At 45.1% G+C, this 26,946-nt stretch overlaps 1 protein-coding gene across 1 annotated transcript in view; it reads right to left on the reverse strand.

Moving 5' to 3' along the window:
* Window positions 1-26,946, reverse strand: part of PRKCB (protein kinase C beta) — a 180,830-nt gene that overhangs the window by 78,952 nt on the left and 74,932 nt on the right. Inside the window, 2 exon segments of the mRNA XM_033166417.1 lie at window positions 10,063-10,191; window positions 13,938-14,049. Of these exon segments, the coding sequence (XP_033022308.1) occupies window positions 10,063-10,191; window positions 13,938-14,049 (241 nt within the window).

The raw sequence follows: 26,946 nt of genomic DNA on the forward strand, positions 1-26,946 counted from the left end.
AGATGCTCTAAATTATGGCACCTCCTTTTTTATTTCGTTAAAAAGTGAGGTGTGTGGGTGGATGCATTTGTGGTAAAATGAGGAACTTCCTGAAGGTAAGAGCTGATTGACTACCTTGGAAGGTGGTGCATCACCTTCATTTGAGGTTTCTAAGCCATGGTTGGATGGCCATCTGTCCAGGAGTCTTCAGCTGCAATTCCTGCATTGCAGGGGGTCGGTCTATATGTGACCCTTGAATCATAGAATCATAGAGTTGGAAGAGACCACAAGGGCCATCCAGTCCAACCCCCTGCCAAGCAGGAAACACCATCAAAGCATTCCTGACAGATGGCTGTCATGCCTCCGCTTAAAGACCTCCAAAGAAAGAGACTCCACCACACTCCTTGGCAGCAAATTCCACTGTCAAACAGCTCTTACTGTCAGGAAGTTCTTCTTAATGTTTAGGTGGAATCTTCTTTCTTGTAGTTTGAATCCATTGCTCCATGTCCGCTTCTCTGGAGTAGCAGAAATCAACCTTTCTCCCTCCTCTATATGACATCCTTTTATATATTTGGACATGGCTATCATATCACCCCTTAACCTTCTCTTTTCCAGGCTAAACATACCTAGCTCCCTAAACCATTCCTCATAATGCATCGTTTCCAGGCCTTTGACCATTTTGGTTGCCCTCCTCTGGATACGTTCCAGCTTGTCAGTATCCTTCTTGAACTGTGGTGCCCAGAAATGGACACAGTATTCCAGGTGAGGTCTGACCAGAGCAGAATACAGAGCTACTAACATGAGTTTGGCCAAACTGCGAGAGGCAGTGAAGGATAGGCGTGCCTGGCGTGCTCTGGTCCATGGGGGTCACGAAGAGTCGGACACGACTGAACAACAACAACAAATTACTTCCCTTGATCTAGATGCTATACTCCTATTGATGCAGCCCAGAATTGCATTGGCTTTTTTAGCTGCTGCATCACACTGTTGACTCATGTCAAGTTTATGGTCTACCAAGACTCCTAGATCCTTTTCACATGTACTGTTCTCAAGCCAGGTGTCACCCATCCTGTATTTGTGCCTTTCATTTTTTTTGCCCAAGTGTAGTACTTTACATTTCTCCCTGTTAAAATTCATCTTGTTTGCTTTGGCCCAGTACTCTAATCTGTTAAGGTCATTTTGAAGTATGATCCTGTCCTCTGGGGTATTAGTCACCCCTCCCAATTTGGTGTCATCTGCAAACTTGATCAGGATGCCCTCAAGCCCATCATCCAAGTCATTGATAAAGATGTTGAATAAGACTGGGCCCAAGACAGAACCCTGTGGCACCCCACTAGCCACTTCTCTCTAGGATGAAGAGGAGCCATTAATGAGCACCCTTTGGGTTCAGTCAGTCAGCCAGTTACAAATCCACTGAATGGTAGTATTGTCTAGCCCGCATTTTACCAGCTTCTTTACAAGAAAATCATGGGGCACCTTGTCAAAGGCCTTGCTTGAGATCCCTTCTAACTCTACAGATCTATGAAATTACATACTGGATGCACCGAAAAAAAGGAACAGCAGCAATTGCTGTATAATTCAGCAATTGCCAGATTTACAACTGCCATTTCTTGGAGATGATTCAAGATGAGCCAGCTATCCTGCTTTGCCTTTACTCAGCAATTCATGACTTCCCCCTTGGCTTGGGTACAGCACTACTACGTCAGAAACATGCTTTGCAGCTTTTGTTTATTGTGTTTGCCCCCCAGAGATGAGCCAAAACTCCCCCTTTCAATGACTGTTAAGCATTCCTTGTAAAAATATTTGTTTCCTGACTCACACTGCACTCGCCCGTCCTCTGGGAGCTCATTGCACAGCAAATTATGACTGTGCCAGCACTCCATCGCAGCATGGACCTTTCGTGGGTGGTATTGAGGGATGGAGCCACCCATCTCAGAGTCATAGGCGTTTATTCATAAGTGTATTGTGTAGGTACCTAAGTATGCATTTTACCATGTGTATCTCAGTGCGTGCATTTATAAACATCTATTATCCTAAAACACACATTTCAAAGCAGTTTGGTATCACAGAAAAATTATATTGCAAAATCTGAAGGATAATTATGCCCCAATCTGTGTATTGGTCTGGGAGGTGCAAATTGGGCCAGGGTGCCTAAAAATAGGGACCAAATGAAATTCTCCTCCATGCCTCATCTAGGAAGGAGGAAGAAGTAGAAGTAAAAAAGTAAAATAAAAAGGTACCAAAGCAGTGCTCAGGACCAGGGAGAAGTAATGGAACAAAACATGATTGGCAGTGGGCCAATGTTCAGTTTCTACTTTGCTAAAACAAATAGTTCTCACCCTCCAAATAAATCAAAGTGTAGAATATTCAGTGTTGCCATCATGATTCAGTTCGTCAGGGAGTGGCCTGCTTTTACCTGCCTTGCCCCAACCTCCAGCTCTGACAGACTTCATAAGGGAGCCTTCATCCAGAAGAAGAACTCCTGAGAGGACTTGCTGGCTGTTGAGGTTGAGGCATAAGAGGGCTTCTTCTTGTTATCTTTTTTGGCAGGGGAGAATTGCTAGGTACAAATTTCAACTTTGGAGCTACTTTGGGACGTGAAATGATTGGGTTATTTTTTCTTGACCCACTGGTGAGTTTCATGCTCATTTAAATTTTGATGCATGTCAAATGAGCTATAAATCCTCGATTATTAGCGTTATGTTCAGAAGCATAGCCACAGCCATGCCCTTTCTAAGATGATGCAATAATGATATAATTATACAATAATAATAATAATTAGGGATGCCCTGCAAAGATCAATGCAACTCTCCACATTTTCTGTGCACATCCACAGGCAAATAATTTGGAATGCTCCAATATCAAAGTGACCCTGGGAGCCCATCCTCAGTGGTTGACTCACTTCCTTTCACTGTGATTGGCTCCAATGGGCACGAAGGGTGAGAAGACTTCTCATTGGCTAAAAATCTCCCTTTTCAAGCTGAATGGGCAGCTCTAGGAAACAGTGAGCCCACTGCAGAAATATTAATGGTTATTTGAACCCCTGAACCTTGACACCACTGGTTATGTTTGTAGCGATGGTACTATTTAAGGTACTAAGTATCATTACTGTATATCTGCATTTTTTAATGTAAACCACATACAGATTTATATTTGCGGGAAATGTGATTCAGACACCTCAGGGTGCTCTCTCACTAATTCCCACTGAGGACAGGTGTGAAATGGTGAGAAACAGGGGGGTGGGAATTAGCTCCTCACTTCAACTAGCAACAGCATCTCACACTTAATTCCTCTGTACAGCAGTCCTAAAATACTTTTTCCTCTGTGCACTTCATATCACAGACCCAAAGGTCTGAAGAACAGTGTTTGGTTTGGATGAATGAGGAGCGGTAGTCCACAGTATTTGTCTAAGACAAAACATCTGAAACATGTTATTGCTAAGGTCATTTCAGGACACCAAAACCCCAGAGATCACAGACAGTAGGCAGGAGCAATTGCTCATGCAGCTGGCAGGGAGGAGCAGTTGCTGTGAGGTGGGGGAGACTTGGAGCAATAAAACACCCTTATTCTCCTGCTTGAAGAGGCATGAAGTGGTTAAATGTATCTTGACTGCATCTTCTGCTCAGAAAGAGAAGCTGGAAGCTGCAGGGGGGAGAATGCTCTTGAGATAGAATCCTGATTGCGGGTTACCCACAGCCATCTGGTTGGCCATTATGAGAACAGGATGCTGGACAGGATGGGTCACTGGCCTGATCCAGCAGGCTCTTTTTATTCTCATATACGTGGAACACACACTTCCAAGTGGTTAGTGCTACCATACAAAGCCCTAAATGGCTTGCAGCCCAAATCCCTAAAAGAGCATCTTCCCCAGTACCAACCATCTTGAACCCTGCAATCAGCAGGTGAGCCCTTGGTGGTGGTGTTTCCATAGGGGATTTTGTGGTGTTGACCCATGACGGGGCCTTTTCAGTGGTGGCTCCCTGGTTGTAGAATGCCTTTCCCTAAGGAGGTGTGCCTGTCTCCATCATGATTAACTTTCAGGAGGAATTCAAAAACATTCCTGCTTACCCACACATTTGGTGGTGGCTGAAGAAGACTGTTCCTGGCAACCTCGAGGTCAATGGGTAGAAGAATGTTTCTAATTCTGCTTTTAAATTGTACATTTGTTTACTGCCCCGACCTCTTGGGGAGGAAGGGCATGCTATAAAGGACTCCTATTCGACTATGGGGTGCGACACTCATTTCTGCTTTCAGGCCAAGGGAGCCAGCATTTGTCCACAGACAGCTTTCCAGGTCATGTGGCCAGCATGACTAAACCACTTCTGATGCAACAGTGATGAGTGCCAGAGTACACGGAAATGCAGTTTACCTGCCCGCCACAGCAGTACCTATTTATCTACTCATGCTGGTGTGCTTTCAAACTGCTAGGTTGCAGGAGCTGGGACAGAGCAACGGGAGCTCATCCCGTCACATGGATTCAAAGTGCCGACCTTGCAACCGGCAAGCTCAAGAGGCTCAGTAGCTTAGACCACAGCGCCACCCAGGTATTAATAACAATACTCTGGCAGAACCCTGGGTAAGCGCCTGAAACTCCCAGCATCTTGCACCACTTAGATATCTGGGGCGGCATGCAACACTAACCTCCAGACACTTTATATGATGTAGAATTCCTTTATTACATATACAGTGGGAGCATCATTTTCAAAAAAAAACCTTGTCATAAGTGAGGCAAATCTAAAACCAGACTTGATAATCTGATAATGCTGATATTTTTTACTTGGGCATTTGTTATTTTAATGCATGTACAACTGTACTCATCCTACATGCCTATTTTATAGTTTAATTTTAATTTTATCATTTTAATTTTCAGCTGCTGCTATAATTGTTCTGCCTGTTTTAGATACATTATAAATGAAATTTAAAAAAACACACCCCCACCCCCACCTGGGGCTCCCTGCCAGGCTTCTTTGTGTAGTTATGTATAGGATCAACTATGTGCATTGCCTGAATTGCCCCAATCTGCATATGTACCACAGTATACTCAGCATGAAAGCCTGTGGAAAGGGTTCCTCATCCACCAGTGTGGTGTAGTGGTTAAGAGTGGTAGACTCATAATCCGGTGAACCGGGTTCGCGTCTCTGCTCCTCCACATGCAGCTGCTGGGTGACCTTGGGCTAGTCACACTTCTTTGAAGTCTCTTAGCCCCACTCACCTCACAGAGTGTTTGTTGTGGGGGAGGAAGGGAAAGGAGATTGTTAACCGCTTTGAGACTCCCTAGGGTAGTGATGAAGAGGGATATGAAATCCAAACTCTTCTACCAAGCCGTGACTTCCGTCAGTCCCTTCAAGTGGTTTTCTAATTTTTAACTTGATATTATACTTCTTTAATCAACCATTGCTTACATTTTCAAAAAAAAAGAATTTCCCTTACTTTACTATCCTACTTACAATAATAGTTCTGCACATTCACTACAAAACTTCTTGAAATCCTATTAACGTATTCAAATGTAAATTGTCTTTCAAATAGTTCGTAAACTTTAACCAGTCTTTGATGAATTTCTGGTCCCGCTGCTCTCGGATTCTTCCCGTTAGTTTGTCCATTTCTGCGTATTCAGTCAATTTCACTGTCCATTCCTCTTTCGTCGGTAATTCTTTTTGTTTCCATTTTTGTGCTAGAAGGATTCTAGCTGCCGCCGTTGCGTATTGGAAAAGTCTAATGTCCTTTTTTTCAATGTCTGTACCTACAATACCTAACAAAAATGCTTCGGGTTTCTTAACAAAATTATATCTCAACATTTTTCTTAACTCATGATATATCATATCCCAATACACTCTCACCTTTTTACAATCCCACCACATGTGAAAAAAGGTGCCGACATTTTGTTTACATTTCCAACACTTATTATCTGATTTATACATCTTAGCTAGTTTAACTGGGGTAATATGCCATCTATACATCATTTTCAATAAATTTTCTTTTATTGACGTACATGCCGTAAATTTCATTCCTTCCCTCCAAAGTTTTTCCCAGTCTTCTAGCATAATGTTATGTCCAATATCTTTTGCCCAATGAATCATCACCGATTTCACTTCTTCATCTTTTAAGTTCCATTCCAACAGCATTTTGTACATCTTAGCAAGTACTTTAAAGTCATTGTTAAGTACTTCAACTTCAAACTTTGATTTTGTCTCGCTAAATCCCGTCTTTTTCATATCGCTTTTAAACATTTCATTAATTTGATGGTACTGCAACCAATTATTAACGTGTTCTTTCACTTCCTCATATGGTTTTAATTTCCATTTATTACCTTCTTTCTTAAGCAGTGTCTCATAAGTTATCCATTTCTGACTCATATTTGTCTTTTTCAAACTAATTATTTCAATTGGGGATAACCACCATGGTGTTTTCCTTTCCAACAGGTTTTTATATCTGTCCCATACTTCATAGAGCGACTTCCGGAAAATGTGGTTTCCAAAACTTCTGTGTACCTTTATCTTTTCTTGCCAAAGATATGCGTGCCATCCGAATCTGTTATCATGTCCTTCCAGGTCTAAAAGATCTGGTTTCTTCAAATTTATCCATTCCTTTATCCAACATAGACAAGCTGCTTCATAGTATAGCTTCAAATCCGGTAAGGAAAAACCTCCTCTTTCCTTACTATCTGTCAATAATTTAAATCTTATTCGGGGTTTTTTCCCCTGCCAGATAAATCTTGAAAGTTTCTTTTGCCATTCTCTGAAAACAGCTGTCCCTTTTATTATTGGTATTGTTTGAAACAAGAATAACATTCTCGGTAGCACGCTCATTTTTACCGCTGAAATTCTTCCCAATAAAGAAAGTTTCATCCTTTCCCACACTTCCAGGTCTCTCTTAATTTTATTCCATGTTAATTCATAATTGTCTTGATACAGATTAATGCTCTTTGGTGTTATCCATATTCCCAAATATTTAACTTTCTTTGCCACTTCAATTTGTATTTTTTGTTGCAGTTCCTGTGATTCTCCATTTTTCATATTCTTAACCAAGATTTTAGTCTTTTTCCTGTTAAGTTTAAATCCTGCGAATTGACCAAATTCTTCCATCTCCTCTAATACTGCGTTTGCGCTTTCTAAAGGTTCTTCAACTGTCAGTACCAAGTCGTCGGCATAGGCTTTCACTTTATGTTGAGTCTTTCCAATTGTAATTCCTTTTATTCTTTCTGATTGCCTTATCGTCTTCAAAAGGACTTCCAGGACCGAGATGAATAATAACGGTGAGAGTGGACATCCTTGTCTTGTTCCCTTCTCAATTTCTATACTTTCAGTTAGCGTATTATTTACAATTATTTTTGCTCTTTGCTGTGAATATATTGCCTTGATACTTCTTATAAATTTTTCTCCCATATCCATTGCTTCAAAATTCTTTACCATAAAGTCCCACGAAATATTGTCAAAGGCCTTTTCCGCATCCACAAAAATCATAGCGGCTTGCTTCTCATTCCTGACAGTCAGATATTCAATAATATTAATTATATTTCTTACGTTGTCTTTTAACTGTCTGCCTGGTAGGAAGCCCGCCTGGTCTTCATGAATTATTTCTTTCAGTATATTCTTCATTCTGTTTGCTAATATACTAGCAAAGATCTTATAATCATTGTTCAATAGCGAAATTGGCCTATAATTCTTGATTTGGAGCAAATCTGAGTCAGGTTTTGGTATCAATGTTATGTACGCATCCTTCCAGGTATCTGGTATTTCCGCTTTCTCTAAAATATTGTTCATCACTTCCTTGAAGGGTTCAAGTAGAATGTCTCTAAATTTTTTGTAGTATCTTGCCGTAAATCCATCCGGTCCCGGAGCCTTCCCACTTTTCAAATTTTTAATTGCTTTGGTAATCTCCTCTTTTTCAATTTTTTGATTTAGTCGGTTCTTCATTTCTGTCGTTATCTTTTGCACCTCTTTTCCTTTCAGATATTTCACAATTTTGTTAATATCCTGATTTCCAGATTTTTTATATAATTGTCTATAATATTTTGCGAAACCCTTTCTTATCTCTGATGGACTTTCAACTTCTTTGAAGTCTCTTAGCCCCACTCACCTCACAGAGTGTTTGTTGTGGGGGAGGAAGGGAAAGGAGATTGTTAACCGCTTTGAGACTCCCTAGGGTAGTGATGAAGAGGGATATGAAATCCAAACTCTTCTTCTTCTTCTTCTCTGCTCTTTGGCAACTGAGAGTCAGGACACAAGGTTCAGCTGGAGCACAGACCCCTTTCCATTCCTTCCTCTCACTGAGTTCTGTGAAGTCCAGGCATTTTGGATTACGACTCCCAGATGGTTTAGGACTACAGTTGCCACCAGCTTGATGGGGCAGATGGGAAATGTAGTCCAAAAAACCCAGAGGGCACCCATTTGGCGAAGGCTGTGCTACAAGTAATTTCCAACTGGCATTAAAGTGACATTGGACAGGGAAGAAGGGAAAGCATTGCACCATTGCAAAGGGATCTGGGACTCTTTCGCTGACAGCCTTCCAATGCAGCTGCCATCCCAACCAAGCCTTATGGGGAACAGTTGAGGGAGCTGGGTATGTTTAGCCTGGAGAAGAGAAGACTGAGGGGTGATATGAGTGCTGCCATCAAATATCTGAAGGGCTGTCACAACAGAAGATGGAACGGAGCAAGCTTGTTTCCTGCTGTTTCAGAGGGAAGGACCCAAACCAATGGATTCAAATGACAAGACAGGAGATTCCGAGTCAATGATAGGAGGAACTTTTTGACAGTAAGAGCTGTTTGACAGTGGAATAGACTACTGTGGGAAGTTTTTAAACAGTGATGGCCACCTGCCAGGGATTCTTGAGCTGTGATTCTTGCATTGCAGGGGTTTGTTCTAGAAGACCCTTGGGGGGCTCCCTTCCAACTCCACCATTCTTTGAACCACTTCAAACAGACTGATCATGCTCAGGTGGAAATCATGATAGCGCCCCTCTTTGCAGCTCACATAATTAGGAGTCACATACACCCTTGTGCAAATCAATTGAAACAAAGCATGTTTTCTATCTTACTCGTAATCCTGTACTCAAAACAAACACGAAAAGTCAGTTAATTATTATGGTGTCGGAAGCCTGAAGCCAATAGAAGGAATGATGCAATCGCCACAATATATTGAGGTTCCAGAGCTGGAAAAGATTTGTCCTGACAGTACTGAGATATTGCAGCAGGACTTAGCCCCTGTCACACATCGAAAGTGGTGAAGAAATTCATGACAGAGCAGCAAATACAGGTACAGTAGTTGATTGGCCAGGGAATTCCCCGGATGTAAATCCCATTGAGAATTTGTGGGCTATATGCAAAAGTCGCCTCTGTGCTGTAGACTGTACGACTATGGAGTAGCTCATTCAAGTGTGGTACAGGAATCTGAAAATCAACAGTGACTGTTCGAAACTAGTAGACTCCATGCCAAACCATGTTCAAATGCTGCTTAAAAACAGAAGAGATCATATCTGTTACTAATGTATGTATATGTGAGTTTTGTACAATAAACTACATTGTTTATTTAAATTAATTTGCACAAGGGTGTACACACAATAAGTTCAAGTTTATTAAGTTTGTGAGGTCCATGCCTTTACACAAAATACCATATAACATTATTAAAAAGATAAACAATAAAATTATTAAAATGAGTTAAAATTCATGCCACGATGTCCCAGCAAAGGAGACAAAACCCAAATCCCCCCACCGTACAGGAAAGAGGATACAACAACAGGTTAGGAGAGCGATGGGAGGGCCCTCACTACATCATCCATGAACCCTACCCTAGTTTTCATAGCCCTCGCCACAAAGACCACTACCACATGGGAAATCCGTGGGTCAGCGTCCACCAGCAGAAACTTTACTTGGTCCTCAGAGTTGACTATTGATTTGGGAATAGTTTGTAAGATCACAGCCCTGAAGGCTGAGTAGATGGGACACTACAACAAGTAATGTACACACGAACAGTTCAATGCTAGTTTTTGAAAGCACTTTGGAAGGCAAGGAGGGAGGCAAGACATTTTTGCCCCTGAACTTTCCCTCAAGGAAACACAAAACAAACCACCCACTCCCAGACTCACCTACGACGGTGAGGACCTCGTTTTCAATTTCCGCCGTGATGTGTATCCTGCCCCGGCGCTCAGTGTGGTCTGTGCCACAGAGACTCGGTACGTTCATCACGCAGCGTTTGTGGACGTTCATCATGCAGGCTGGTGGAGAGAGAATCGGAAGGAGAGATTTCAGGTCCCAAAATGGGGTTCAAGACATTGTGCTTCGCCTGCCATCAAGCCTCCTTTGGAGGCTTAGAGGGTATCATGCCTTCCACCTTCTTTAATGGGACGCCATATAGGTTTCTGCTGCGGTTTATTTCTGGACACGCACTAGATTTCCCCCTGCCTTCCGCCTGGAAAAGGTTACTTATTTCTTTGTTCTTTGGTTGCATTAATATCCCACTTTTTGTTCTCCAAGGAGCTAAAGGTGGACACATGGCTCTCCCTCTCTTCATTTAATCCCCACAAGAAACCTGTGAGGTAGGTTGAGAGGCAGAGACTGGCCCAGGGTCATGCAGTGAACCTCATGGCCAAGTGGGGATTTGAACCCTAGTCTCCCCCAGGCCCTAGTCTGACCATCTAAAAACACCTACATGCCATCAGACACCTAGAGGATTGTGGGCTTGAGACCTGATGAGTTCCTGTCCCACCTCATTTACACCCATCAACTCCTCTAAGATCTCTCCTTCCACCATCTCTATTGCAGTGGCCCCAGATAGCTACTCTGCAGTATTATTATCATTAAGTAGATTCATTAGCCTCCATTTTTTTTGCCATGGCAAAAAAAGTTGCTTAGAGTTGCCATGGCAACTCTAAGCAACTTACAAAATGACTTACCCAAAACAAAAACATGCAAACATTAAAACCAGGGGACAGAATGCATCAAAGCATACCACCTACTCTAAAAAGCCACGGATAGTTAAAAAGGTGGGGTATAAATACAATAAATAAACCATTTAAGAGGATGGTTGTAATTTACACAGTGACCATTAGAGGTCTTCCTATGCCTGATCCATGTTCCCCCCCCTCAACAGCAATTTCATCCTGAGAGGGAAGAGCATTTCTTCCACCCCCATGAGAGCCTTCCAACCCCCCACCCCCTCTGAAAAGTCCAGCTCTCACTTTGTACGAAGAAATCACTTTTTTCTAGTTTTCCTTGCTGCAGAGCAAAAGCTCAAAGGGCAACTCAGGTGAATCTGGGAAGGGAACCCAGCAAACCAGGGCAATAGATTCTGCCGTTCTTTCTGCTTATTCTTATTTATTTATTGCTCCACCTTTATTACCTTATTTATTACCCCACCTTCCCCCCCCCAGAGTACATGGTGTCCATGGTTCTCCCCATCTCTGCAGTGACTGGCCCAAGGTCACACCCAGTGAGTTTCATGGGCTGAGTAGGGATTTGCACCCTGGTCTTCCAAGTCCTAGTCTGGCACTCTAACCACGACACCACACTGGCTCTGTAGCTGCGTTGGGATCTGGATCTCCTGTGCGCCACATTTCTTGTACCCCAATTGTATTGTAGGAGAGGCGGCACTGGAACCTTTCCTTCCCTATTGCCTCCCTGTAACTGAGGCAGGGGCTTCGTCTACAGGACCCTTGGGGGCCCCTTGCAACTCTACAATTATATGATTCTATGAATCCTGGATCTCCTTGTTCCTCAGATGTTCAATTATCCTTAAATTCAGCTGGGCACCATCACTGATCTGAGCTTGCCACCACCTCTGCCTGAATTGCTGCACCCATTGTTAATTCTCCTTCCTTCCTTCTTTCCTTCCTTCCTTCCTCCTCCCTCCCTCCCCTTCAGTTGTTTCCTCTGCTGTTGAAATCTGAATTGCAAGGGGCTCAAGACAAGGGCATGTGTCCTTTGCTTGTGTTTTCTTCTCTGCCCTTGGATGGTGCTATACAAACAAACACCAGCAACCTGAGGCTGCAACATCTTCACAACTGCCTGTTCCACTTCTTGCAACTGAGGCTTCACTCAGATTTCCCTTTCTTGTAAACACAGCAAAGCCTCCGCTGGTGGATTTGACCACACCAGCTCTGCACAAACAAGTAGACTCGTGGCCTTAATGAAAGGGTGTGGTAGCAATGAAAGGAAAAGGTCAGCATACGAGATTTATTGGTCCAGCAGTGGAGGAGGGTAGCAGCTGCGTCCTGGGGAGGAAGCAAGCAGACCAGCTCCTGCTTCTGTCACTGCCTGGGGGAAGTGAGAGGTAGCAGGAAGGTCGTAGCCTAGTGGTTAGAGCATCTGCTTTGATTTCAGAAGGTCCCAGGTTCAAAATGGTTTAAAATTCTGGAGGGACACTGCTGAGAGATGTAGAGAGCCAGTAGCCAAAGTAGTGCCTGCAGATGCTGCGGAAGACAACTCCCATCATCCCTGTCTGCAGGACATGCTGGAGGGGTCTGATGGGAGTTGTAGTCCATAACATCTAGAAGGTGTCTTGTTGGCATGCTAAGCTAGATGGGTCAATGGTCCTATATGGGCCAATGGTCCTGACTCATAGCAATCTAGCTCAGTATCGTCTACACTGACTGGCAGCAGTCACTCCAGGGTTTCAGGTGGGAGCTCTCGCAGCCCTACCTAGAGATGCCATTGGGGATTAAACCTGGGACCTTCTGCATGCACAGCAGATGTTCTCCCACTGAGCTATAGCTTCACTCTTAAAAATAAAGCAAGATTCCAGTCCTCATGATTCAGAATTATGGGCTGATTAGAATATGACACCAAAATCTGCCATATACAGAGCCAGACTTTAGTCCATCTAGCTCAAAACGGTTCACACTGGCTAGCAGTGACTCTCCAAGGTTTCGGACAGGACTCTCTCCTTTTCTGGCTTGGAGATATCATTGGGGATTGAACCTTGTGGGGCTCCCCAACAGCTCAAGAGTGCCTCTCCCAACATGGACCCTGTGTTCTTCATTGGAGACCCTTCTTTGTGTGCCCCCTCCGAGGGAGGTGCTGAGGGTGGCCCCTCATTTATGGGATGCTCTCCACCCTGCCATGGAGGCATGCCTGGCAGCATCACTGGCTGTTTTTAGGTGCCAGGCAAAACCAGTCTTTTCACCCAGGCCTTTGGATCTTAATTTTAGGAACATATGAAACTGCCTTTTACCAAACCAGACCCTTGGTCCTTCTAGTTCAGAACTGTCAACACTGACTGGCAGCAGCTCTCCAGCATTTCAGACTGGGTTCCCTACCAGCCCTATCTGGAGATGCTGGGGATTGAATCTGGGACTTTCTGCATGCAAAGCAGATGGTCTAACCACTAGGCAATGACCCTTCCCCAACTGAATGTTAGTGGTGTGGTCTGGAGGGTTGGATTGGTATATACATTGATTTGTGTATTTTAGGCTGTTTTATCCTGTCTTTATACTCATTTGGCCACCTCATGAGAAGAGAAGATTCCCTAGAAAAGACCCTGATGTTGGGAAAGATGGAGGGCACAAGGAGAAGGGGACGACAGAGGATGAGATGGTTGGACAGTGTTCTCGAAGCTACTAACATGAGTTTGGCCAAACTGCAGGAGGCAGTGAAAGATAGGCGTGCCTGGCGTGCTCTGGTCCATGGGGTCATGAAGAGTCGGACACGATTGAACGACTGAACAACAACATACTCATTTTTAATGCTCTTTTTTTGTAAATCGCTTCAAGTTTCATTTTTGGAAAAAAAAGCAACGCAACAACAGCCAGTGGTTTGCTTCACTAGGATGATAAAACCAGCCAACTCTAGCACCGGGTGCATTAAATCCCCACTCTCGCCACCCAAGCAACACAGTTAATCCACAATACTCTGGAGTGATAAAGTGGGATGACATAAGGACGTTGCTGCATCCACAAAGAAAATTGTGAATGAGCCCCCAGATGCTGTGATTGGGTCATATATCTCTCAGTGCCACTGGACTTACTGTCACATTTCATCCCCTGGTGGATGAGTCCATACAACAAGGATCCACAGTGGTCGCAGAAGGTGGGGCTGGAGTACGTGTGGATTTTGAACTTGTGTTTGCTCCGTGGGTCCTGGAGAAAAGAGACAAGACAGAAGAAAGGAACGATTGGTTAAGGGCTGGGCTTTGCCTATAAACGCAAGTCACTGATTTGCATCAAGAGCATTATATATGTGTGTGTCAGGGGCTGGACTGAGGAGGAATGGTGGGGACCGCTCCCCCCCCCTCTCCTGAACCTGAGAACAGGAGAACAGTATAGATTTAGAACAGTGGTTTGCAGAAGGTCATAGTTCAGTGGCTGCAGAGGGGAGAAGCTGGGAAATATTAGAAGAGGAACAGCAGGGAGAAGAAGAAGAAGAAGAAGAAGAAGAAGAAGAAGAAGAAGAAGAAGAAGAAGGGAGAGACAGCTGACAGACCCAGTGTCCTTGGACAGCATTCCTGGACCACCACCCCTCTCCCAGGACCAGGCGAGCATTGAAAGTAGTAGAACATAAAGCTCAGAGGCAGGAAGCTCAGATTAGCTGATGCAGGGGTGACGTAAAATAGGAGAGACGGAGGAGGGAGGAAACATTACTTGGAGTAATGCCATTATCTAGGGGATACTGTATTCTGTGAATATTGAATAAACTACTCGGTGAACTTTTATCATTTCTCTGCTTTTGGGCTGCCACCGTGGGAGGGATCTGATTCCCCGAAGCCTGACAATATGCCCCCTCGACTGTTTCAGTCTGTGGAAACGGCACTGCTGTAAGTGCCACTTAAAATCTGTTCTGCACCTACACTTTGGAACTCCCTGCCTGTTGACATCAGGCAGGCTCCTTCGCTGCCCACATTTTTGTTTAGACAAGACTGCCTAGATATTTAGATAGCTGATACTTTTTCAGTCTATTGTTGGTTTTACTAATCATCTTACTGTGCTATTCTTTTGTAAACTGCTTTGAGGTTTCCTACAATCAAGTGGTATATACATTTTAGGAAATAAATAAAGCCTAGCCCGCCTTCCATAATGTGAGGCACCTTTTTGCAGATGCCACATTTCTTCTCAGGAGCTTGGGGTTATTATACTCCCTCCACTCCCTCACGATCACCCTGCGAGGTAGGCTAAATTGATCAAGGCCACCAAGAGATGCTTTAGCGGAGGGTCTGAATTCAGAACCATGCCCAATATTCACTTCCAAACAAACAAGGAGGAATATTACAGCCCATCAGTGACTTTGTCAGCACATCAAAGACCGTCCCAATGAATGAACAGTGCCAAATCAATGCACAAACCTCTGCAATATATCCTCCGCCCCTTTTAGTTTTAGGTTTTTTTTACAAATGGGAAACTGAGGCTAAGAGGCAATATGGCACCCCACAGTTGCACAACACCAGGCAAGAGCTCCAGGCAATAAAACCCAAATCCAGACCTGGAGGAGATCTTCTAAAACGCCTTTTCATAGAATCACAGACCTATAGTGTTGGGAGGGATGCCAAGGGTGATCTAGTCTAACCCCCGGCAATGCAGGAATCACTCCTAGCACCGCCCCCCTCCAATTGCTCTCCAAATGTGTCAGACCACAACAAAGCTCTCAGAACTACAATTTCAAGAGTTCCTTGCCAAGACGGATTTATTATTATACCACTCTGTGAACTGAAGCTCTGGGACAGAACTAGGGGTCTCCTAACAAGCACCCTTTACAAACTACAGCTCCCAGAGTCCTTTGGGGAAACCACAACTGTTTAAAGTGGTATTTTACTGCTTTAAATGTCTGTTGTGAAGCTGGGCTCCATTTTAACTCATTTTTCTACAGGGTGTCGACAGGATGGCATCCCATCAGCCCTGGCTAGCGCAGTCAGATGCTGTTGCTGGTGAGAATTGTAGTCCAAAACATCTGGAAGGCATAAGGTTGGTGACAGATGCCCCAGGCAATGGGCTTCCGTATGTGTGTGTCCATTCAAATTCCCATCTAGCGGACCATTTGGGCTGGCTGCCCAGCCAGGAAGCTCATATTGGAACAGCCACCATCTCTCAACCTAACTGAGCACACAAAGTTGTTTTGAGGATAAAATGCAGGGCAGGGGGAATTAGCAAACCATGCAGACGTCCCTGAGGCTCCTTGAAAGGAGGACAGGATACAAATTCAACAACAATAATAAAGACTTCATGAGAAAAGTGAGAACCGAGGAGGGATGCGAAGCAAGGGACCTAAACTAAGAACAGGAGGACATAGGAAGATCAGGCCAATCATGCATCCTAGTCCAGCATCCTGTTCTCACATTGGCTACCCAAATGCCTGTGGGAAGCCAGCAAGCAAGACCCAAGCACAGGTGCCCTCTCCTCTCCAGCAGTTTCCAGCAACTGGTATTCAGGAGCGTTACTGCCTCTGATTGTGAAGGCAGAACAGAGCCATCATAGCTAGTAGCCCTCAATGGCCTTCTCTAATCCCCTTTTAAAGCCATCTAGGTTGTTAAGCAGTGCTGCTCTTGTGGCAGTGAGTTCCATAGTTTAACTCTGCCCTGTGTGAATGAGGAATTATCTCTCCCAAATCTTCCAACATTCTGCTTCATTGGATGCCCATGAGTTGAACGGAATCCATTCTGCGGGGGTCCTCCTTGCTTTCCAACCTCTTTCTTCTCCTGCATTAATCAGTGTAATACGCTGCTCTCTCGCTCTCTCCGCTAATGAGCGATATTAGGGAGATGGGGACTAATGGAACTTCACTTAATTCAACCTGCTTAAGTGCAGCGTATCAGGCACGGGCAGCGGTGAAAGTTAATTGCATCGGAAAACTCAGAGGCTTCACCCCAAAGCAAACCTCTTTCAAATTCACAAATGCTCAGAAGATGCTCCTTTTAACGACTGAGCTAGCAGCTGGGTAATGAGACGCCTGAGAAAATGGGGGTTAACAACAATTAACCTGACTTCAGCAAACCTTCAGATACAAAAAAGCACATTCATTAAGTCAGAACATACTTAGAGAAATCGCCGCAACTAAGGGAGATAAGTATTCTTTTTTAAGGCAAGTGATGTGCTTATACACCAACCTGAATTTGGTGAAAAGGTCGTAGGTCAGTACTTGGGGGACCACTGATGTAGCCCTCCCCAGCCTAGAATCAGATAATCATAGAATTATAAAGTTGGAAGGGACCCAAAGAACCATCTAGTCCAACCCCCTGAGATGCAGGAATAGCAGAAAGAAAGGAGATTCTGACTAAACCTTAGGAAGATCTTTCTGATGGCAAGAGGTGTTTGACAGTGGAATGGACTCCGTTTAAAGATGGTAGGCTCTCCTTCACTGGAGGTTTCCAAGCAGACATTGAATGGCCACCTGCCAGAGATTCTTGAGCTGAGATTCCTGCATTGCAGGGGGCTGGACTAGAGGACCCTTGGGGTCCCTTCCAATTCTACTATTCTATGACACCTCACAGAAGAAGCAAAAGGCCTGCAGCTACTGCTTCTGTGTACTGCTTCCCTGCATTTCCCACTGCCCAGGTAGGATTGGGAGTGGGCAGGCGTGGGGAGGGAACCTTCCCCCACCCGCCTCAGTAGAGGAAAGTAACAAGATGCAGGCAGGTGGACTCCCTCTTCTCTTGTTTTCTGAACCCAGTTCGCTCAAAAGCAATCTGATCCCCCCCCCCCCGTCTCTCAATTGTGGTCTTCCCAACCCCCCTCTCTCCCCTCCACAACAACTCCCTTGAGGCTGGCTGGCACTCGCTTTCATTTGGCCTGATTTGCCCTGATGCTTCCCATCGCAGCTTTTCATGTCTGTTGCGACACTGAGTTATTTATCTCCTTGGCAGCAAGGGACAAGGGGGGGGAAGGGAAGGAGAGGCTCCTTAAGATGGCACACCACCCCTCGTTCATCGACCACGAGATCGAGATTCCCATCTATGCAGCCTCTCAATCAGCCTCCCCACTCAACCTGGTGCTCTCCAGGGGTTTGGGGGGGGGGTGTAGCTCCTCTCAGCCACAACCCTACGACCCCAGGGCTGGTGGAAGTTGAGGTTCAAAACATCTGGAGGGCACCCGGTTGGGAGAGGTTGATCTAGAGACGGACAGGCTCTTTCCCAAGAAAGCTGGCACATCCTGGTTGGGGTTTGATCTGAGAGGCGATGCTCCTTTGGGAGCAGTCCCAGAGCTTGCTTTCAAAGCTAGGTTCTGCCCTGAGTCTAGCAACCTCATCATAAAAGTAGAGCCAAGGAGATGGACATTCCACCTCCACTTTTGGGATTGAGGGGCAGTGCTTCTCACTGGGGGAAAACCTGCACTCTAGACAGGGGCGTAGGAAGGGGGCGGTGGGGCGGATCATCCCAACTATCCTCTATGAGGGGGGTGGCATTCAGCGTGGCGCCTGCCTGCGACTCCCAAGCCTACCCCGAGCCATCGGGGTTAGGAGGGGAGCTGTGCCGCTTTGCTGGTGGCATTCCCCCCTTCCCCCTTCGTTTTGACGGCTTGGGGGAGGCTTGGGGGGTCGCGGGCGGGTGGTGCGTCGAATGTCCGCCATGGGCAGCTCGCTCTGCCCCCGGCTGCAGGGTGTGCGCGCTGCTCTGGGTACCCGAGCAGCTATCCCGCACCTGGGAGGGCACCCTCCATACCACGCCCCCCTCAGCAGCGTGCCCGCCATGGGCAACATGGGCATATGCTCTGCTGCTGACTCTAGATCCTCTGTAGCAAATGGCAGGTGTGCACTCCAGGTATGGGGAGTGCCAAGTGACGGGCAGGGGTGCAGCTGCCTCCCCCCTAGATCAAGTAAAACAATAGAAATACTTAACTAACTGTCCCATCAGGTCAGTTCTGTACCCCCCCCCAGCTAACAAAATTCCTTCCCCCCAACAAAGTCCTGCCCCCCCCCAAGAAAAATCCTGGCCATGACTCTATGCACCCCATTGGCCCAGGAGGTACAGCAGCATTTGCTGCTTCAATTTTGACAGCACATCCCCTTTAAGGTCCCCCAAGCCCTACAGCCAAGACACGTAGGAGTCTAAGAGGTGGAGGTGGTTGGGCTCAGTCAGAAGGTAGCTGTCCTCTCCCAGGAGAGGGGTGGGGAAACTCTGCCACTTGACTCCCACAGGAGACAAGCAGGTGCCTGTGGGAAATAAGCAAATAGGACTGGAGCACAAGAGCCCTTTCCCCTCCTGCAGTTTCCAGCAAGTGGCATTCAGAAGCATCGCTGCCTCTGACCACAGAGGCAAAGCATAGCCATGATGCTGTTGATAGCTCCATCCTCCATGAATTTGTCTCAACTCCTTTAATGCCATACAAATTGGTAGCTAGCACTGCCTCTTGTGGGAGCGAGTTTCCCAGTTTGACGCTTTTTAAAGAAGGGCTTAAAAAAAACACCACTATTCTGAATCTTCCAACATTCAGCATCCGCGGGTTCTGGTGTTATGAGAGAGGAAGAAAAACTTTCCACTTCCATAACTTTCTCCATGCCACACATCAATTTTTAAACTTCTTTTGCCTCGCTATTCTGCTATCTTTCAAATGATGCCCAGCATTCCAAGCTGCCACAGAGAAAGACAGGTAACTCAATTCGTGTGCGATGGCTGTCTCAAATTAAGAAGCTCAATTCCACATAATTCTTTCTCTACCGGGGGGGGGGGGAGTGAGCGTGCGGAAGTGCTTTTAATATGATCATTCTTCCAAGGGACTATTTATGGAACGCATTTGCTATTTGAGAGTCCCTTGACTGACACAGTGCCAACCGGAGACTGACAAGGGAGGAAGGAATAAAAAGGAAGACAGAAGGAAGTGTGCAAGACCCACGGGAGCAGCTGAGATGTGTGGGCCCACTTCCCCCAGCATATGACGAGGGGGGTGGGTGTGCAAGCTGGAAGCAAGACAATGCAAATGCATGCAGATCTGCTCATTTGCATAAGACATTCCGGGCACCGCATTACCATTTATTTGTTACATTTTTCTAGGGGCAACTTCCCAGATGGATTCTGCATATCACTCATGGTGGGAGGCCGGTGTTTTCACACCTGAGGGCTGTATCCAATGTTCTTTGTCTGCTCGTGCAAGGACTGGACGCAGCTGGGGATCATTAGCAGAGGAATTGAAAATAAAACTGCCGGTATCGTAATGCCATTATAATACCCTCCAACATTTCTCCGATGAAAATACGGACATCTTATTCTAGATCAGGAAGCTTCTCCCGTGTTTGGTCTCGCCGCACACATAGACGTCATTTACACATCTACATCTGTCACCCTGAGACAATTACAACCTCTGTGCCGAACCTACCTCGCAGGGTTGTTGTAAAGAAAAAAAAAACGTGTGAGGGAAGGGATTGTGTACAAGACTTTCCATGGATAAATGGAAGGAAGTGATGGCCATGAATCTAGACGACTTTAAAAGAGGATTGGGCAAATTCATGGAGAAGAAGGCTACCCATGGTTACTAGCCATGATGGTTATGCTCTGTCTCTACAGCTGGAGGCAGCGATGCCTCTGAATACCAGCTTCTGCAAACCACAGAAAGAGAGAGTTGCAGTTGTGCTCCTGCTGGTGGGTTTCCCACTGGGGCATCTGGCTGGTCACTCTAATAACAGAATGCTGGACTGGAAGGGCCATTGGCCTGAGCCAGCAGGCACTTCCTATGTTCTTATAGGGAAGCTTATTATTGCAGACACCCCAAGTGTCCCTATTTTCCAGGGACAGTCCTGGAATCACAGAATCCTGAGCTGATTGCAGAATGTCCTGCTTTTCCTTAGGATGTCCCTGTTTTCATTGGAGAAATAGTGGTTGAGAGCAGTAGACTTGTAATCTGGTGAACTGGGTTTGCGTCTCCGCTCCTCCACAAGCAGCTGCTGGGTGACCTTGGGCTAGTCACACTTCTTTGAAGTCTCTCAGCCCCACCCACCTCACAGGGTGTCTGTTGTGGGGGAGGAAGGGAAAAAGAGATTGTGAGCTGCTTTGAGACTCCTTAGGGTAGTGATAAAGCGGGATATCAAATCCAAACTCTTCTTCTTCTTCTTCTTCTTCTTCTTCTTCTTCTTCTTCTTCTTCTTCTTCTTCTTCTTCTTCTTCCCTTGAGCCAAGGAGATAAGTAACTCTAGAACCTTTAGGAGACACCCGAAGGCAACCCTGTATAGGGGATTTTAAAAAATGTTTAATGTTTTATTATGTTTTTATATGTGTTGGAAGCTGCCCAGAGCAGCTGGGGCAACCCAGGCACATGGGTGGGGTAGAAATAGTAAAATGATGATGGCGATGATGGAATAGGACGTCCCTATTTCCATTGCCGAAATGTTGGAGGGTATGTCACGGGTCAGGGGACTGGGCTGTGCCAACAGCAGAAAATGATTTAGAATTTGCGCAAACAATGAAAACCAATGCCGGGCTTATCCTCACTCCTGAAATAACCAAAGCCCATGTTAGGGGTCAGACACCTGGCATGAAAAGTACTCCCTTAAAAATTCTGAGTGCTCAGAAGCAACACCTGGAACAACGGACAGGCTCTGTGGCCTCGAAGCCCCTGCTGGCTTCAGACAATATGTGCCTCCTATTCAGGCTTTCATAGCTGGCCTTGGCAAGCTGTGTTGGCAAGGAAAGCTCACAGCCGGTGACCAGCTTTATAGGGCCACTGCCCTAAAATGGGCACTGTAGGTTTGGCCACAAAAATTAATAAAAGCTGCTTCTTGGAACCAGCAGCCACGAAACAGTCTCACTCTGGTATTTGCAGCAGCAAATGGAAAAGGGGGGATCCTTAAAAGACCAGAGGTCTAGAAGGCACCCGGAAGCATGCACCCACCACCTCTGCATCCTGGAGCACATGCTGTGTGCCTACGGGAAGCAGAGTTGCACCATCTGTTTGAGGCCTGCTAGTAGCCATTGCGGCTGCATTGTTGAATATCAAAGCAGGAAGCCAATTAATGCAGAGCAATTCTTAATGGGATTAAAAACGAGACGTGCTGGTAACATTCACATTACAGCATGTCCCCGTCGCACGGAAAGCAGTAAAACAAAATATTATATCCCCTTTGGAAACAACAAACTGCCCACATGCCCATTTCGGAGCAACCCGCTTCCCATAATAATCCATCCTGCAACAGAAACAGAAAATGAAGTTGACAACATATTTAGCCCAAGAGAGAAACTGTCAGCAGTGGAAGCCACAGAAAATATTGTAGCTGAGCTGAGGAGTATTTCAAAAAGCCTGACATTAATTCTCTCTGTGACCAAAAAAAAAAACTCCTCCTCCCCACCGCCAAAAAAGCCTTTGCCACATAAATTAGATTTGCAGATTGTTTTGATTTCAGTAACCCTATCATTTTTAGAGAGTGCACAATTGTTATTTCAAGAGGTGAGAGATGGGGAGCAGGTTATTCCATTTGCATTTTGAATAGCAGCTCCCACTTCCCCAAACAATCCACGGCCAAAAACACAATCTTTTTTTTTTTTTTTTTAAACCCACTTCTCTTGACTTTTGCAATGCAGTTTTCCAACCAAAAAAAAAAAGTGAATCGAAAAGCATGTATAATAGGGGAAAGGGTGCCCAAATTAAACTAGTAAAACATATATTAATGAAAATAACACACAAAAGAATGCATTATAAGGAAATCACTTGCAAAGATGTGCCTATTAAGATACATGCATACATAAATCGGGTTCTACCATGAGTAAGAGCACGTGTTGCGATCGGGACCTGGCGGTTAGGCATTGGTTCCTGTGTGGATTGCTGGTTTGGGCGGTACCCATCCAGAATCATGATGATACTAGGAATTTCGTTAAAGGAATCCGGCAGCTCTTATGCTTTGTCCGAACCCCCGGCCGGGGATAGGGCCGTAGCCAGAGCCCCCGGGACCACTGGGGAGGGGGAGGTTCTGTCCCCAGCCTCCTTAACTCTCCCCAGCTGCATTCTCCCGACGCTGACTGGAGGTCAGCAGCTGTCCCGGTAGGACAGATAGTCTGAACCAATGCCTATGCAACCACTCACCAAATTTGTATTTTAAATAAAGTTGTGGCTTAAATTATTGCCAAAAACCCAAACAAAATTATGTCTCCTGTGTCAAGTCATTGGGGGGGGGGTGACTTGAGGTCCTCGATATGCAAATACATTGACATTTTCATGCATTTCACTTTTTAAAAAAGTTTGCAAACGGATGCGGAAATAATTGTGAATTGTGAACTGAAGATTGGAAAAATGAGAAAGTAAGGGCAGCCAATATTGGCAGATTCATCATAGAATCATAGAGTTGGAAGAGACCGCAAGGGCCATCCAGTCCAACCCCCTGCCAAGCAGGAAACACCATTATGTTTAGGCGACTGCAATGCATTCTTCATGGGGCAGCCTCATGAAAATGACCCAGAAGCTTCCATTTGTCCAAAAGAGGTGTGCAGAATGGCTGACTGGGACTGGTCATTTCGATCATGTCACTCCAGTACTTTTTCAGATGCACTTCCTGAGCCCAACTCAGGGCCAGGGGACTAAGGAACCCGTAAAATCTCCTTTTCCCCACCAAATCACTACAGACCTTGAGATCCTCTTCAAGAGGCCCTGCTCCAGTTTGCCATCCTTTTTCATGGACAAAAAGGCTATGGATGGCTACTAGACATGGTGGCTCAGCTCTACCTTCATTGCTGGGGGCGGTGATGCTTGTGCTCGGGTCCTGCTCGCCAGTTTCCCTTTGGGGTTTCTGGTCGGCCGCTATAAGAACAGGATGCCAGACTAGATGGGACATTGGCCTGATCCAGCAGGCTGCTCTGATGTTCTCACTCTGCAGTTCAAGTGCTGAATGTGTTTCGAAGCTCAGCCTCTGAGTTTCATGTCCCACCCTCTGCCTAACGCAGGCTTCAGTGAATTAAAGCTTTTCCCAGAAAAAATTCACAGCAACCATTGCACACACACACACACACGTTCAAAATTCACCAGGCACATTTTGCATCTGGTTATTGGCCACTTGCAACCAAGTGAAGATGCCTGGGTGCCAGGATGGTGCCTGACATCTCCACCATCTGGAGTAGCATGCCTGGGGGCGTCCTTGGAATGTGGACTAGCAACACATCCTGTAGAATTCTATCCATTGCATTGCATTGCATTATATTTTTAAAAAATAATTTTCATTGGTTTTTAAACAAATACAATAACAACAATAACCATTAAACAACATCCAGCAGTACATCTAATAGTGTTTGTTCTTTCCATTGACTTTAGACATAAACTCACACGTTCAGTGTGATATATATATATATCATTTCCCAATATCATTCTAATAACAGCCTCATTATAACAACACCAAATTAATACAAATATTAATGCCAATTATTCAAATGTCAAATTATATAATTTAACTAAACTGCCCCCCTCGCATGCTAGAGTTCATTCTCCCACATTTTTTTCTGCATTCCTAAATGTTAATAATTTCCATTACATTCCATTCAGATATAATAATCCCTTATATAACAGCAGCAATCTTGGGATTTCAATTCATGTTGGTATAATAGGTAATTTATAAAGTTTCCAGTGAGGAACTTTAGCTGTAATCCTTATTCTTTCCTGCATGTGACAATTTCCCCCATGATGTTTTCTTGTCCTTATATAGTGTTGCATCCTTTATTCCTGCAACCATTGATGGTTCCCGTCATGTCTCGGGAGAAGCTGTTATCTCACAGTTTCCAAAAGTCACTGCATCACTTCATCCCGTGATTTGGCTTCCAGTAAACAAGTCGTCTTCGCCATTTTTCCAGCCTAGGAAGAACGGTCTGAATCCAGACTGCAGATAGTTAATCCAGAAACTTCTATTCTCCTAGCTGGTAGACTCCTTCCCTCCCTGCCACTGATTTATGGCCATTTATCCTTATCTCAAACACATTCATTTGTGGATAATGGAGGTCAGGAAGGATTTTGCTGTATTTCAAAGCATAGCATTTCTTACCCCTTTCCCTCTTAGTTCCGTTCTCTTATACATGCAGTTTCCGTTTTGTTAAATTCCATATTATATTCCAATTTCCTCCATCCTCACTTGTGCATATATTTTTTAAATAAAACTTGCATTCCTGGGTGGGTGGGTTTGCCATATCATAAATGTAGAGAGAAAAAAACTTAAGTAAGCAAACTGTGGGCTCCCTTCCCCCTTTGTCTCTTCTACCGAATGAAATCCGCTCTCAATCCAAACCTTTCACATCCTTGTAGCTGGGTTGTTTGTGCAGTTTTTTATCTCATCGTCTCTGGCACACACCTGTCGTTTACTCCAATTAAAGTCCAATTGACAGGATAAGTTGTACTTCCAGGAGTGCGGCAGTCGGAGTGCTCCATGCTCCCAGTGCTTTTGCCTCCATGGGGAAGCGAGTGCCAGACCACCAGGCCAACTGCAGATGAGAGCCTGGTTCCTCTTCCAACTGAAGAGGAATGCAGCTAATGAAATTCCCCCACCATTATCTGATTATCTCTGTCTGTCTCTCTCTCCCGCAGTGTTGGTGGAGACCCCATTCCTGGCGTACCGGAAACAGGAAGCCCCTACATTCAGTGTTCAAACCTATTACTTAACATAACCTCTCTACCGAGAAGATTGAATCCATTGTATTTTATCTGCACACTCAGAATGAATTTCAGGAACCAAAAAGCCGTATTGAAAAGTACGACTCTCTCTTTTTTTATAATTTTTATTAAATTTTCTGCTTTATAATTTCAAAAACTCCATTTTACATCCTTAAGATATAAAAAAATTCAACTTTCAAGCTGCCTGGCCCCAGAATGGCAACTAGGCATTCTGTTTTGGCGACTGTAACCTTAGTCTAAGGAGCCATTTGGCACCTGGCTTATATATCTGAGTTTCTAACACACACTCACTCACTCTCTCTCTCACACACACAGAGAAAGATTTTCCTGGTCAGGTTTCATGGCCACTAGTCTGACCAGTGGGGATCCCAGGGCTTCCCCCTGGCACTGAAATGTCACCTGGGTTCCTCCTCCTCCTCCCTGTCCGAAGCCAACATTCAGCTCCTGGGGGGGAGGGCAGCCTCCAGGGCTGTTCTTTCCTTCTCTCTTCTCACTCAAAAGGACGTTGATGGAGTGACTTCGATGTGCCGATTTAGGGAAAGCGTTTCTCAAAAGGTCTGAGGCCTGCCAGGTGGCATAATGGAAGTGACAGCCTGTCGAAGCCACTAAGCTTCCAAAGAGCTACAGGCTTGCACAGCGTCCACAAGGCAACAGGTCCAGGTGAGGGGATTTAGTAATTTAGCCTCAAGGTTTCTTCAAGAAAATAAAAACATGCCCCCAATATTGCACCACACATTTTCAAAGTAAAACAATTTGCTGCCCTACGATGAGGGCTGTGCAGGTTAACTCTCTCCGCTGCCTTTCAAAAGGAGTTTGCCTGCTTGCCATTTCTTTCTGTGCATGTCAGTCACCAGAGCTCTGGTTAGAATGAAGGATAAGTGACTCCATCGGCTTTGGTTTCTAGAATTATAGCATTGTATTGTTGGAAGGGACCAAAGGGTGACCTAGTCCAAACCCTTGCAATGCAGGAATCACAGCTAGTTTCTCATTTTTTTCAAACTTCAATTCTCTACACTTCCATATCAGTTTGGGCGATATCTCTCTCTCACATTTGTGGATGCAACTTTACCTAATATACAGAGTTTTACAAATCTATTTCCTCTACTGCAGGCACATCCAACTCCCAAGAGACTGCAATCTACTCCCACTATTTTTTAAAAAAAAAACTGGCAGTGATCTACCCGTTGGATTGACCAAAGTTGAGCTTTCTTTTTGGGGGAGAGGATGGCCCAAAGTTGTAGAGCTTTTTTGGGAGGGGGAGGATTGACCAGAGTTGTTCGGCTTTTGGGGGGGTGGGGCTTCACCAGAGATGTCAAACTTTTTTGTGGGGGGAGACGATCGGTCAGGATCACACAACCAACCAGTATTGAACAGGGAAAGCCCGCGATCGACCGGATCTACCGTAAGGCACTTTGCTTGCTATTTTCACTAATACCAACACGTTACCCCCATATGTGCAAACTTGTACACATTACTTAGCCATAG

This window comes from Lacerta agilis, chromosome 13, assembly GCF_009819535.1.
Source record: "Lacerta agilis isolate rLacAgi1 chromosome 13, rLacAgi1.pri, whole genome shotgun sequence".
In the NCBI taxonomy this organism is placed as follows: Eukaryota; Metazoa; Chordata; class Lepidosauria; order Squamata; family Lacertidae; genus Lacerta; species Lacerta agilis.